The sequence below is a fragment of the Coregonus lavaretus genome, assembly GCF_964263955.1.
Source record: "Coregonus lavaretus genome assembly, chromosome: 10".
NCBI classification, from domain to species: domain Eukaryota; kingdom Metazoa; phylum Chordata; class Actinopteri; order Salmoniformes; family Salmonidae; genus Coregonus; species Coregonus lavaretus.
This window is the reverse complement of record NC_139997.1, coordinates 56533873-56548484: the sequence shown is the minus strand read 5'-3', so window position 1 is coordinate 56548484 and position 14612 is coordinate 56533873. Positions and strand designations below refer to the sequence as shown.

The window sequence follows — 14612 nt, the reverse complement described above, 5'->3', positions numbered from 1 at the left end:
TTCATGCCGTCCCTGGGAGGGGTGCGTCACTTGAGTGGGTTGAGTTACTGACGTGATCTTCCTGTCTGGGTTGGCGCCCCCCCCTTGGTTTGTGCTGTGGTGGAGACCTCTGTGGGCTATACTCGGCCTTGTCTCAGGATTGTAAGTTGGTGGTTGGGGATATCCCTCTAGTGGTGCGGGGGCTGTGCTTTGGCGGAGTGGGTGGGGTTATATCCTTCCTGTTTGGCCCTGTCCGGGGGTTTCTTCGGATGGGGCCACAGTGTCTCCGGACCGCTCCTGTCTCAGCCTCCAGTATTTATGCTGCAGTAGTTTATGTGTCGGGGGGCTGGGGTTAGTTGGTTATACCTGGAGTACTTCTCCTGTCTTATCCAGTGTCCTGTGTGAATTTAAGTATGCTCTCTCTAATTCTCTCGTTCTCTCTTTCTCTCTGAGAACCTGAGCCCTAGGACCATACGTCAGGACTACCGGGCATGATGACACCTTGCTGTCCCCAGTCCGCCTGGCCTTGCTGCTATTCCAGTTTCAACTGTTCTGCCTGCGGCTACGAAACCCCTACCTGTCCCAGACCTGCTGTTTTCAACTCTTAATGATCGGCTATGAAAAGCCAACTGAGAGACCTGAGCCCTAGGACCATACGTCGGGACTACCGGCCGTGGTGACTCCTTGCTGTCCCCAGTCCGCCTGGCCTTGCTGCTATTCCAGTTTCAACTGTTCTGCCTGCGGTTATGGAACCCCTACCTGTCCCAGACCTGCTGTTTTCAACTCTTAATGATCGGCTATGAAAAGCCAACTGAGATTTATTCCTGATTATTATTTGACCATGCTTGTCACTTATGAACATTTTTGAACATCTTGGCATGGTTCTGTTATAATCTCCACCCGGCACAGCCAGAAGAGGACTGGCCACCCCTCATAGCCTGGTTCCTCTCTAGGTTTCTTCCTAGGTTTTGCCTTTCTAGGGAGTTTTTCCTAGCCACCGTGCTTCTACACCTGCATTACTAGCTGTTTGGGGTTTTAGGCTGGGTTTCTGTACAGCACTTCGAGATATTAGCTGATGTAAGAAGGGCTATATAAAATAAAATTGATTGATTGATTGATTGATTCAGAGAGGGCACAGGGCCAGATTGTCACACCCTGGTTCTGGGACTCATTATTGTTGAGCCAGGGTGTGTGCAGTCTATGTGTTTATGTTCTATGTTGGGTGTCTAGGTGATTGTTCTTGATTAGTCATATGACTCCCAATCGGAGGTAACGAGTGTCAGCTGTCGGCTCGTTATCTCTGATTGGGAGCCATATTTAAACTGTGTGGTTTCTCCTTGGTTTGTGGGTTTTTGTTCCATGTTTCTGTCAGTGTTACAGAGGACTTCACTATCGTCATTTGTTGTTTTTCGTGGTTGCTTTATTAAATAAAGTCATTATGTTCACTCCACGCGCTGCGTATTGGTCCGCTTCTTCAGACGATCGTGACAGAAAAACCCACCATAGAAGGACCAAGCAGCGTGTCAAGCGGCAACAGGACCCAGCTCCAAAGGCTTCCTGGACATGGGAGGAGATTTTGGACGGAAAGGGGTCCTGGACTTGGGAGGAGATCCTGGATGGGATGGATCGCCGTCCATGGAGCGAAACGGTGGAGAGGCGACGGCGAGAGGAGCAACGGCGTCAGCAGGGCCATCGTCGGAAGGTCGAGAGGCAACCCCAAAAAGTTTTTGGGGGGGGGCACATGGCTTGGACGACGGGGCTAACGGAGGCAGAGAAGGGGCGAATTCAAGAGGCAACCAGGTTACGGGGGTCACTGGCCAAAGTAGGGAAAGGAGATGTAGAGGCACGGCGTGAGAGACTGAGGTGTGTATCCAGTCCGGTCCGGCCCGTTCCAGTTCCCGGGGTAGAGCCAGTGGTGTGTGCCTCCAGTACGGTCCGGCCTGTTACGACCCCTCGCACCAAGGATACGGTGCGCTTCGCCAGCCCGGCCCGGCCTGTTCCGGCCACTCGCACCAGGGATACGGTGCGCTTCGCCAGCCCAGCCCGGCCTGTTCCGGCCACTCGCACCAGGGATACGGTGCGCTTCGCCAGCCCAGCCCGGCCTGTTCCGGCCACTCGCACCAGGGATACGGTGCGCTTCGCCAGCCCAGCCCGGCCTGTTCCGGCCACTCGCACCAGGGATACGGTGCGCGTCGCCAGCCCTTTCCCACCAGTGCCTACACCACGCCCCAAGCCTCCTGTGTGTCTCCCGAGTCCTGTGCGTCCTGTTGCTGCTCTCCGCACTAGGCTTAATGTGAGTCCCCAGGGTCCAGCATGCCCTGTTGCTGCTCTCCGCACTAGGCTTAATGTGAGTCCCCAGGGTCCAGCATGCCCTGTTGCTGCTCTCCGCACTAGGCTTAATGTGAGTCCCCAGGGTCCAGCATGCCCTGTTGCTTCTCCCCGCACTAGCCCTGAGATGCGTGTCCTCAGCCCGGTACCTCCAGTTCCGGCACCACGCATCAGGCCTACGGTGCGTCCCCAGGGCCAAGCATGCCCTGTTGCTGCTTCCCGCACTAGCCCTGAGATGCGTGTCCTCAGCCCGGTACCTCCAGTTCCGGCACCACGCATCAGGCCTACGGTGCGTCCCCAGGGTCCAGCATGCCCTGTTGCTTCTCCCCGCACTAGCCCTGAGATGCGTGTCCTCAGCCCGGTACCTCCTGTTCCGGCACCACGCACCAGGCCTACGATGCGCCTCAGACGGCCAGAGTCTGCCGTCTGCCCAACGGCGCCTGAACTGCCCGTCTGCCCAACGGCGCCTGAACTGCCCGTCTGCCCAACGGCGCCTGAACTGCCCGTCTGCCCAGCGGCGCCTGAACTGCCCGTCTGCCCAACGGCGCCTGAACTGCCTGTCTGCCCAACGCCGTCTGAACTGTCCGTCTGCCAAGCGCTGCATAAGCCGCCCGTCTGCCATGAGCCGTCAGAGCCGTCCGCCAGACCGGAGCTGCTAAAGCCTTCCGCCAGACAGGATCAGCCAGAGCCTTCCGCCAGACAGGATCAGCCAGAGCCTTCCGCCAGACAGGATCAGCCAGAGCCTTCCGCCAGACAGGATCAGCCAGAGCCTTCCGCCAGACAGGATCAGCCAGAGCCTTCCGCCAGACAGGATCAGCCAGAGCCTTCCGCCAGACCGGATCAGCCAGAGCCTTCCGCCAGACAGGATCAGCCAGAGCCTTCGGCCAGACAGGATCAGCCAGATCCGTCAGCCTGCCATGAGCAGCCAGATTCGTCAGCCAGCCATGAGCAGCCAGATCCGTCGGCCAGCCATGAGCAGCCAGATCCGTCGGCCAGCCATGAGCAGCCAGATCCGTCAGCCAGCCATGAGCAGCCAGATCCGTCAGCCAGCCATGAGCAGCCAGATCCTTCAGCCAGCCATGAGCCGTTCAGCCAGGATCCGCCAGAGCCGTCCAGCCAGGATCCGCCAGAGCCAGCCAGCCAGGATCCGCCATTGAGTCAGGTGCTGCCCCTTATCCTGGTGCTGCCCCTTAGTCCGGTGCTGCCCCTTAGTCTGGTGCTGCCCCTTAGTCCGGTGCTGCCCCTTAGTCCGGTGCTGCCCCTTAGTCCGGTGCTGGCCCTTAGTCCGGTGCTGCCCCTTAGTCCGGTGCTGCCCCTTATCCTGGTGCTGCTCCTTATCCTGGTGCTGCTCCTTATCCTGGTGCTGCCCCTTAGTCCGGTGCTGGCCCTTAATCTAGTGGGGCTAAGGTGGAGGGTGGTCATTTGGAGGAACCTACGTAAGCGGGTAGTGACTATGGTGGGGTGGTGGTCTAGGCCGGAGCCAGAACCGCCACCGAGGAGGTATGCCCGCCCAGCCCTCCCCTGTTTGGGGGTTTTGAGGCGCGGTCGCAGTCCGCGCCTTTAGGGGGGGGTACTGTCACACCCTGGTTCTGGGACTCATTATTGTTGAGCCAGGGTGTGTGCAGTCTATGTGTTTATGTTCTATGTTGGGTGTCTAGGTGATTGTTCTTGATTAGTCATATGACTCCCAATCGGAGGTAACGAGTGTCAGCTGTCGGCTCGTTATCTCTGATTGGGAGCCATATTTAAACTGTGTGGTTTCTCCTTGGTTTGTGGGTTTTTGTTCCATGTTTCTGTCAGTGTTACAGAGGACTTCACTATCGTCATTTGTTGTTTTTCGTGGTTGCTTTATTAAATAAAGTCATTATGTTCACTCCACGCGCTGCGTATTGGTCCGCTTCTTCAGACGATCGTGACACAGATATGATGGCTTTTTTGTTAGTGTCTAGCAGAGAGTCAATCAGCTCTTTAAAATCCAGTTTCAACTGTTCAGAGCTGCCCTTCATAATGTCATTAAAACCCACATGGACTACGATAGAATCGATTTCCACGTCCTGACGTAATACATTCGGAAGCAGCGTAGTAATGTAATTTACTCGAGCTCCGGAATAGGACATTGTTTTTGCACCAGGAACGGTCACATTTCTTACCATGGAGCTGCCCAAAATCACGGCTGGTGAGAAGGACGAGGAAATCCGCCCTATTAATCAGCCTATTAATAATAAAATATAAAAAATGCCCTATTACTAGGCTATTAAAAATCAAATACAAATGCACTATAATTGTAGGATAACTGTAAGCCGCCCTGCACAATCAATGAACCAACAGCATCACCTAGGGCTCTACGTTCTCTCCCAAACTCGTGGATAGAAAGTTTGGAGTGTAGTGTACTGTCCACACTCAAAGGCGATTACTAGAATTTGTTTAATTTTGTAGTATAGGCTAGACCAATTATGTACCAAAGACAAATCAGTTTTAAATCAGTTTTGTTTCATGTTTTTCTGCCATGTGTAATATGCGGTAGGCTATGTATTGTATAATGGCACAATCGTTATTTTTTTCGGCCTTATATATAGGCCTATGCGTATAAACCTGTTGTTGAACTTCTTTCTTCAAATTGATCATCACAATTGATCATTACAATACGGTCACCGCAACAGCCCTGATTGGGAGTGCCCAAGAATGGAAGTCCATAAAGTGACTGCAGAGGGTGGTCTAATGGGCAAGACAGTTGGTCTCAATGGTGGGGCCATTCGTTGTTGAGTAAATGAGTGAGACTGATGATCTCTGTGTTTGTGTGTCTCAGACCATGCCTTCCTGAGCTTCCGGCCGTCCCAGGTGGCAGCAGCCTGCATTGCGGCGTCCCGCATCTGTCTCCAAATCACCCCAAGCTGGTCCACCGTTCTCCACCTGCTCACCGGATACTCCTGGGAACACCTCACTCAGTGCATCAAGCTCATGCTGCTGTAAGACTCCACTACTGCTTTACATAATGTGCTGTACACACACATTAATCTGGTCACAAACCAGGGGTGTATTCATTAGTCAGATTCCGTTACAAAAAGTTTTTTGCCTACTAGCAGTAGGTGTTATATTTAGAGTTAGAGATCTAGCTAATGTGTTTTGAGTTTACACTTCATCAGGTAGTGAAGAAGCACCAATTGAATTAGGACTATATACAATATTAGTGCACAAAAGAGGAAGGCAAATTCATCTCTATTGAACAAAACAATCAGAAAATTCTGGAGCCCTATTTTGACATGTTAGATGTAACAATTTATTGTGAATAATTTTATAATGACTTTATATGATGATGACTAAAATGTATTCTGTTGTGTGACGCGTCCCAAACTTATTTTGTTGGGTGCCACCAAATTTACATTTACATTTTTACATTTACGTCATTTAGCAGACGCTCTTATCCAGAACGACTTAAATCATGGGCTTGTGCCACCAACTAAAGAAGTTGGGAAAATGTTAGTCTGGAGCCCTGAACAGACAAAACATTTTGCTATGGAATCCAACTAATGAATACACCCCATGTTTACTGACATCTGCTTACACTTAGTTTATCCATTTCTAAACTGTGGTGTTGAATGCTTCCCATGTATGCACTTCTCCTCCATTTTAATGCAATTTGAGTATTGAGGTTCTACAGCTTTTTCATAATGTTAATACCATTGACCCTTAGTTATTACCTCTGTATGTTGATGTTTATGTTCATCAGCTAAAGGTCGTTAAGTAATCATTTTCACTGTTTTTCTCCCTCTAGTGCCCATGACTACGATGTGAAACAGGCCAACAAATCCAAGTCCAACTCTCCGTCTGTCCAGAGTCCTCTCCAACCCCAGGCCCTTTCCTCAACCTCTACAGTCTCTGTCTCCACCCTGAAACAACCCTTACCTACCTCCCAGCAGCTGCTCTTCCAGACAGGTGGCTACCAGCAGCACCTCACCCAGCACTCCACTCCCCTTTCCCAGCTGCACATGCTAGGTGAGTCCCAGGCTCTGGGCCCTGTCAGGTCTCGGGACTACCTCCAAGCCCACCAGACAGGGCTCCTCACAGGCTCGGTTTCTCAGGGTGTCTTCCCCTCCTACCCCAGCCTGGCCTCAGGGCTGCGCTCCTCCCTTCCCCTGCAGGGACCCATCTCCATGCAAGTGGCCCTTGCTGCAGAGCCCCGTCACTGCCTGTCGTACGGGGGAGGCTACCTGGGCTCCCATCACACCTTCACAGCAGGCTGCTTCGACAGGTGACACCAGGAGAGGGAGGATAAACGGAACCTGGGGCAGTCAGTGTCCTCCTCCATCCGTCCTGACCTCATCCACTGGGGACAAAGGAAACCAAAACAAAGAAGCAATGTCAATGCAGATGTTGCTGAGGTCATAGTATTGACCTAACAAAGGCCCTACCTATTTGAAATGAGACACTATTTGTGATGAGCTGTTTACATACAGTACATACTGTTCCCTTCACGTGACTGCCTGCTCTATGCTGAGAGACTGTGATTCTGCTATCAACTGTGGTTGTGTGGAGCCCCTGCTTCCACGTCAGTTCTCTCAATGTGGGACTGCTGTTTTTTATACTATTATCTTTCAATGCGGCTGCCTTAAACAAAATGATGACTTTATGATCATGAAAGTAGTCTGTCCTAGCTATTGTTTACATGATCTATACCATATCAGGGTTTGAAGTATTACTTGAAAGAATATGTATTTAAACAGCTGTGTAAATTCATTTCTTTTTTGATGTTGTGTTTTTAACTTCTACTGGGTGAAAATAGTGTGTATTGTAATGTAGGAGATGCCTCGCTAGGATTTCTGACCCATCTTTGGCCTTGGCTGGTGTAGAGTAGACTCCATCTTGTTTTGCCTTTCTGGTGCCCCTGGAAGCAGATGGAGCCATGGTTCCCAGGGGAACAGCCACATCAGTCCTCTCAGCACATCAAACCACAGGGGAGGAAGTGATGCTTTACTAGCTAGTCCCCAGGGGGGCAAAGCAACACTTTCTCCTCAGTTCATGTAAATTCTCCTGACTGGTACCATTTCATCTGTGTGTCTTTGACTGAAACCCATGAAAGTCACACAACCCTCACTGGAACAGCTACTGTTGCTCTCATTGTCACAAGGACCTTGAGCAGCTAATGACACCATGATCACGTTGGGAAGGCTTCTGCACAGGATAGCTTGTAGTTCAATTTCGCTGACATTCTCATCTGGTCATACTACTAATACTACTACTGATGTCCTACCACACTCTCCAGGGGGGTTGCTATTTGTGTAGTTTTACTGCAATTTACTGTACCTGTAAAATGGACCTTGCTTGATCAGATGGAAAGAGTGCCACCAAACATGATACATCCTATAAAATGAGCGAAAGTATAGTTGACCTTAAAGCTGGAATCCTTAAGGGTGAAAGTGCCATGTCTGTTTGCGATATTACAACAAAGAAGTTACTGCAAACAGCAAACACTTTTTTCCCCCTTGGACACCATTGCACACATGATAGAACAGCAGCATACAGTGCATTCGGAAAGTATTCAGACCCCTTGACTTTTTCCAATATTTTGTTACGTTACAGCCTTTTTCTAAAATTGATTAAATAAAACCAAATCCTCATCAATCTACACACAATACCCCATAATGACGAAGCGAAAATACGTTTTTAGAAAATTTTGCAAATTCTACATTAAAATAAACACATACCATATTTACATAAGTATTCAGATCCTTTGCTATGAGATTCGAAATTGATCTCCGGTGCATCCTGTTTGCATTGATCATCCTTGAGCTGTTTCTACAATTTGATTGGAGTCCAACTGTGGTAAATTCAATTGATTGAACATGATTTGGTAAGGCACACACCTGTCTATATAAGGTCCCAGAGTTGACAGTGCATGTCAGAGCAAAAACCAAGCCATGAGGTCAAAGGAATTGTCCGTAGAGCTCAGAGACAGGATTGTGTCGAGGCACGGATCTGGGGAAGGGTACCAAAATAGTTCTGCCTCATTGAAGGTCCCCAAGAACACAGTTGCCTCCATCATTCTTAAATGGAAGAAGTTTGGAACCACCAAGACTCTTCCTAGAGCTGGCCGCCCAGCCAAACTGAACAATCGGGGGAGAAGGGCCTTGGTCAGGTAGGTGACCAATAACTCAATGGTCACTCTGACAGAGCTCCAGAGTTCCTCTGTAGTGATGGGAGAACCTTCCAGAAGGACGACCATCTCTGCAGCACTCCACCAATCAGGCCTTTATGGTAGAGTGGCCAGATGGAAGCCACTCCTCAGTAAAAGGCACATGACAGCCCGCACCTAAAGACTCTCAGACCATGAGAAACAAGATTCTCTGGTCTGATGAAACCAAGATTGAACTCTTTGGCCTGAATGCCAGCCGTCACGTCTGGAGGAAACCTGGCACCATCCCTACGGTGAAGCATGGTGGTGGTAGCATCATGATGTGGGGATGTTTTTCAGTGGCAGAGACTGGGAGACTAGTCAAGATCAAGGGAAAGATAAACGGAGCAAAATACAGAGAGATCCTTGATGAAAACCCGCTCCAGAGCGCTCAGGACCTCAGATTGGGGAGAATGTTCACCTTCCAACAGGACAACGACCCTAAGCACACAGCCAAGACAACGCAGGAGTGGCTTCGGGACAAGTCTCTGAATGTCCTTGAGTGGCCACGCCAGAGCCCGGACTTGAACCTGATCGATCATCTCTGGAGAGACCTGAAAATAGCTGTGCAGCGACGCTCTCCATCCAACCTGACAGAGCTTGAGAGGATCTGCAGAGAAGAATGGGAGAAACTCCCCAAATACAGGTGTGCCAAGCTTGTGGTGTCATACCCAAGAAGACTCAAGGCTGCAATCGCTGCCAAAGGTGCTTCAACAAAGTACTGAGTAAATGGTCTGAATACTTATGTAAATGTGATATTTCAGTTGTTGTTTTTTTTACAAATATGAATACATTTCTAAAAACCTGTTTTTGCTTTGTCATTATGGGGTATTGTGTGTAGATTGATGAGGGGTGAAAAAAACAATTTAATCCATTTTAGAATAAGGCTGTAACGTAACAAAATGTGGAAAAAGTCAAGGGGTCTGAATACTTTCCGAATGCACTGTAATATTTCCTTGATGCGCGACGCTCCCCCAGCGCTCCATACCTCTGCTTGTCAACAGAACAAAAACAATAACAATGGTCGTGGGGCAGACAGTGGCGCTGTTTCCCATTACTGCGGATTCCATCTTTAAGCTGTTTTGTGATTAATGGTTACCTTGGATACAACCCACTGAATGTCAGTAGGAATATCTCAAACATTAAAGAACAAAAGTCAAGTAACTAAGAGAGTGTATGACTCGGGCTTAACAATGGCATCAGCTTTTTTCTTTGGTGCTTATATGGAATATGAGCTTGATGTCTGTGTCATGAGTCATGATGCTGTCATATAGTGACGTCTAAATCCAGGCAGGCCATACATGCTGTTACCATTAGCCAAGTATATGTGGGTCCAGTACACAAAATATCTCAGGTTTGATGGGGTGAGGATGGAGGAGTAATGTAATCTTTTCCACTGATCACATCCTGACCACAATGTATATCTGCTTCCCCTACTGCTGACAGATGGTATGAAGGGGCCATGGGCCTGTAGTCTACTGGGTCTCAGACAACAAAACCATCCTCCTGCATACCTTAACGTTTACCTACCTCAATATATAGTGCAAGCTATGTTTATTATTTGCAACTTTTTTCATTAGACCAAATGTACATTTAGTTGACTTTATATTTGATATGTACAGTGCCTTGCAAAAGTATTCATCCCCGTTGGCGTTTTTCCTATTTTGTTGCATTACAACCTGTAATGTAAATTGATTTTTATTTGGATTTCATGTAATGGAGCACCATTAAATCCATTATTAAAAAATTGAAAGAAAATGGCACCACAACAAACCTGCCAAGAGAGGGCCGCCCACCAAAACTCATGGACCAGGCAAGGAGGGCATTAATCAGAGAGGCAACAAAGAGACCAAAGATAACCCTGAAGGAGCTGCAAAGCTCCACAGCGGAGATTGGAGTATCTCTCCATAGGACCACTTTAAGTCGTACACTCCACAGAGCTGGGCTTTACTGAAGAGTGGCCAGAAAAAAGCCATTACTTAAAGAAAGAATTAAGCAAACACGTTTGGTGTTTGCCAAAAGCCATGTGGGAGACTCCCCAAACATATGGAAGAATGTACTCTGGTCAGATGAGTTAAAATTGAGCTCTCATCACCCCAAGAACACCATCCCCACAGTGAAGCATGGTGGTGGCAGCATCATGCTGTGGGGATGTTTTTCATCGGCAGGGACTGGGAAACGGGTCAGAATTGAAGGAATGGATGGATGGCGCTAAATACAGGGAAATTCTTAAGGGAAACCTGTTTGTCTTCCAGAGATTTGAGACTGGGACGGAGGTTCACCTTCCACCAGGACAATGACCCTAAGCATACTGCTAAAGCAACACTCGAGTGGTTTAAGGGGAAACATTTAAATGTCTTGGAATGGCCTAGTCAAAGCCCAGACCTCAATCCAATTGAGAATCTGTGGTATGACTTAAAGATTGCTGTACACCAGCGGAACCCATCCAACTTGAAGGAGCTGGAGCAGTTTTGCCTTGAAGAATGGGCCAAGCTTATAGAGACATACCCCAAGAGACTTGCAGCTGTAATTGCTGCAAAAGGTGGCTCTACAAAGTATTGACTTTGGGGGGGTGAATAGTTATGCACGCTCAAGTTTTCTGTTTTTTTGTCTTATTTCTTGTTTGTTTCACAATAAAAAATATTTTGCATCTTCAAAGTGGTAGGCATGTTGTGTAAATCAAATGATACAACCCCCCCCAAAATCAATTTTAATTCCAGGTTGTAAGGCAACAAAATAGGAAAAATGCCAAGGGGGGTGAATACTTTCGCAAGCCACTGTATATTTGATGTTTTTTTCTCACAGTATCTGCACATGTGCACGGGTTTGCTTCACGCTGTTACAGCATGGTAGCCACAGGACAAAAACAGCGGAGAAGTTGAGCCTTGCGCTTCAAAGCTCTTAGTAGTTGTGGAAATTGACCCACTATGCTGTTTACTTTCTGCATTTACGTCATTTCACTGACTCTACCTGTAACTTTTTTTTGTTTTATGTTGGAATATATGAAGAGCTCAATGCACCATCAAAGACCAATCTATCTTGTGTGATATGTAGGCTAATGATTGGTCACTTTAGTTAAGATTACTTTCAATCACACCGCCATCTTATTGTGTTTTTAAGCTCACTTTGTCTTTCGTTTTTGCAATTGCTTTGTAGTACTTTTAACTGCTTAGAACGGCAGTGGATTTCTTTACCTAAATGAAAATGTTGCACATTGAAACCACCTACAAGCCTCAACTCTTGAAATCCAAGTGGACCAACGACATCCACCCTGATGGATCAATGATAACGGCTATGTGCATTTGTGCAGGAGAAGCGCATATTGGGGAAGGGGAATCAAAAAGTGTTTACTCTGTCAATTGAGTTGCAAATAAAACAACATTTTACAAAAGCCAGACTGGCAGTATTGTTTCTCCACCCTTAGTTTTTCATCTTTGTAGAGAATATACTGTAGATGTGTATAGCAAGCCTCTCTGAAGTCGATTAGCATACCCCAGGGGGAATAGTTTAATATGAATGTTTCAACTCATTGCACATGAAAAGCTCTTCAACGGGGGAAGAGGAGCTCCACCCTCTCTTGACCACTAACCCCAGCCTCCCCTGATGCTCCCTTCCTCTACAGACCTCAAGACAATGAAGGAGATTCCTATCCCTCATTTTTACCCTCCCTTTGCCACTAAACAAATAGTTAAGAAACTGGAGACTATCGATACTGTAGGCCTTACGGAGGAGATTTGTATTACAATGAAAAGGCGAATGTTATGAAGTGTAAAGAAAAACTGTGTACAGAATCATTGCAAATGAAGAGTTATGAAAACATGTTAGTCTCTCGAGATACAAACCACGGCTGAAAGACAAAATAAGGAAGTACAAGCAATGAAAAAAAGATATATATAAAAAAAACATTTGCACTCACACATTTCTGGGATATTTTGTAACATCCTTTGTGTCCTGTATTCATTTCACAGATCATAAAGTTGTGCAACATTTTTAATTAGTGAAAAAACGTGGGAGAGGAAAAGTGATTTATAATCCGAGTTGATTACCAATGATAGGAAAGGGAGGTTATAGTAGCCCCCCTTTGGACGGATCGGTAGGGGGTACTGAAGGCAGTCCCAGGAACTGAGAAGAGGAGACTCTGGAGTGGGCAAAGGGGTTGGGTAATGGATCATTCTCGCTAGCTTTGTTTACAAAGCAGAGAGGGGAGGGGCTGGCTAGCATGGTCCTCTGGTTACCCAGAGAGGGGGGCACTCATTCACACCGAGACATCCCCTCATCTACCAATTGTTTTGTTGTGACTACCCCAGAGAGCTTAATGGCTATTAACGCAGTGTGGCACAAACATGTTATTTGCTTGTTAATGTTTAATACTAAAACCTAACAATGTACATATATCAAGGTGGAAATGAAAAATCTAACTGGTTTCCAGATTCTATTCTACTCAATGCTTAATCTTGATGTTATAGGGTGTGAATGTGTCTAGCAAACTCTCGACTATTCTTTCAACCTTTTATTAAAGTTGCTTCTGAAATGTACTGTGCTTAAAGATAGATTTCCCTCTAGTGGTTGTCCCATGATAAATGTAGTGACATTTGGCAAGACAGGTTTTCCTTTACCGTTATGTGGCAAATGTCATCAAGCATAGGAGAGACACAAAGACTAAAGCAGCAGGTTGGCTGTGCAGTCTTACTTTATTTACTAATTATTCAGTTTGAGTTTTTTTGCTAATATCACAGTTACAATGTCTTTAGATCTTCTTGCTGGTTCTTTTCAGCACGACTGAGCCCGCGATTGAGGTCTAAACAGGGGGAAAACACATACAACATTACTTGAACTGCCTAAATGTATTTTTTCTTCTCCCCTCTAATATACACCTTCTTCTGCCATAAGTGCCACTTTTACTTACCTCAATCAGCTTTCCTCCGCTGATTTCAGATGTGTGGTGGTAGTTAGGGAACTTTGTGCTCAGCTTGCCCCCCTCCATTGTAACTGTGGCCTGAAATGGATGGACACAAAAATGCTTTTATTCATGCTAGAATTTATTCAATCAACAATCTCAGTTTGTTTCATCTAGATGTCTTATAATACATGCATCCAAGTTCCCCTAGACATAGATAATTTTTTACTCTAGTGACTTTTGTCTGAAGAAGCTTACACAACAGACACCAGCATAACCCCCCCCCCCCCTGATCTAAACTTTGACTGAAAGTTGTATGAGACATCATACAGATTCTTACCTTGAACTTTTTCCCTCCGATAGTCTCCATGTCACATTCCTGGTCAATAACAAACTTGTTGCTGATGGTCTTGTTGGTGGGATAGAGCTGGGACCATGAGAACTCATTGCCGTTCTGCACCACCTCAGTAATGAGCTTGTAGTCGCGACCCTTCTCAATGATGTCATCAGGAATGCCTTGGATTACAAGAAAATATGTAGTTAGACTAGGGGTAATTTTGAATCCTATTCTCATATGTCTGAGCACAGTTGGAGCACCGTCGGTTTTCTATACTGATACTGCTAATCCCCAATGAATGTGCAGTGATGTGAATACATCCCTTTCAATACATTGCATAAACCAATTGAATTCAAAATGTCAAGACAAAGACTAAGGTTTTCATAGTTTCTGTAGGCTATTACTTTATACAGGTGGTTATTAAACTTGAATAAATGTCTTACCAAGGAGCTTGCAGAATTCATCGTATCCTTCCTGGGACTCGGTTTCCCACTTTCCAGCGAAGGCCATGGTGTACAGAGAGCTGATGGGTAGAGGAGAGGAGAACGAAAAGCAGTTAGTTCCAAGGCAAGCAGGGAAGAGTAAGGTACTGAGTGACAACCTGTCCTTCTTTAAATAGACACGGCCACCATCTCCACCCTTCTTTCATGACACTGGGTACATCACTACCATTACTACGCCATAAACTTTTATGGTGCCATCGGGTATTATGGCGAGTCAGAGAGTTGGTGACCATGGGGTCACTCACCTTTCGCACATAGGCTACTATTGTATGGGGGGAAAAACCCACTGCACCTACCTGATTGACAGTAATACTACATCAATGGCAACATAGAGGTCCAAAGTCCCCCAGAACAGAGGACAAGATTGGACCATGCAACTCCTTCTTTAATTTGTTAGTC

At 46.9% G+C, this 14612-nt stretch overlaps 2 protein-coding genes across 2 annotated transcripts in view; one reads left to right on the top strand and one right to left on the bottom strand.

Moving 5' to 3' along the window:
* The window catches only part of LOC311135596 (cyclin-J-like), a gene marked incomplete at its 3' end in the record, with an annotated part of 44237 nt that extends 37677 nt beyond the window's left edge, over positions 1–6560 (top strand). The window contains exons 5-6 of the mRNA XM_084169606.1: positions 5114–5273; positions 6080–6560. Of these exons, the coding sequence (XP_084025732.1) occupies positions 5114–5273; positions 6080–6560 (641 nt within the window). The remainder of the gene's footprint in view (positions 1–5113; positions 5274–6079) is intronic.
* A 6663-nt stretch (positions 6561–13223) lies between these two features.
* Positions 13224–14231, bottom strand: fabp6 (fatty acid binding protein 6, ileal (gastrotropin); the record flags this gene model as incomplete). Its single annotated transcript, XM_084169901.1, has 4 exons — positions 14154–14231; positions 13714–13889; positions 13383–13472; positions 13224–13274 (listed from the first exon to the last, which is right to left on the bottom strand). The coding sequence occupies exons 1-4, from the start codon at positions 14218–14220 to the stop codon at positions 13224–13226; spliced, it is 384 nt and encodes a 127-aa protein (XP_084026027.1). The 5' UTR covers positions 14221–14231.
* Between the last annotated feature and the right edge of the window lie 381 nt (positions 14232–14612).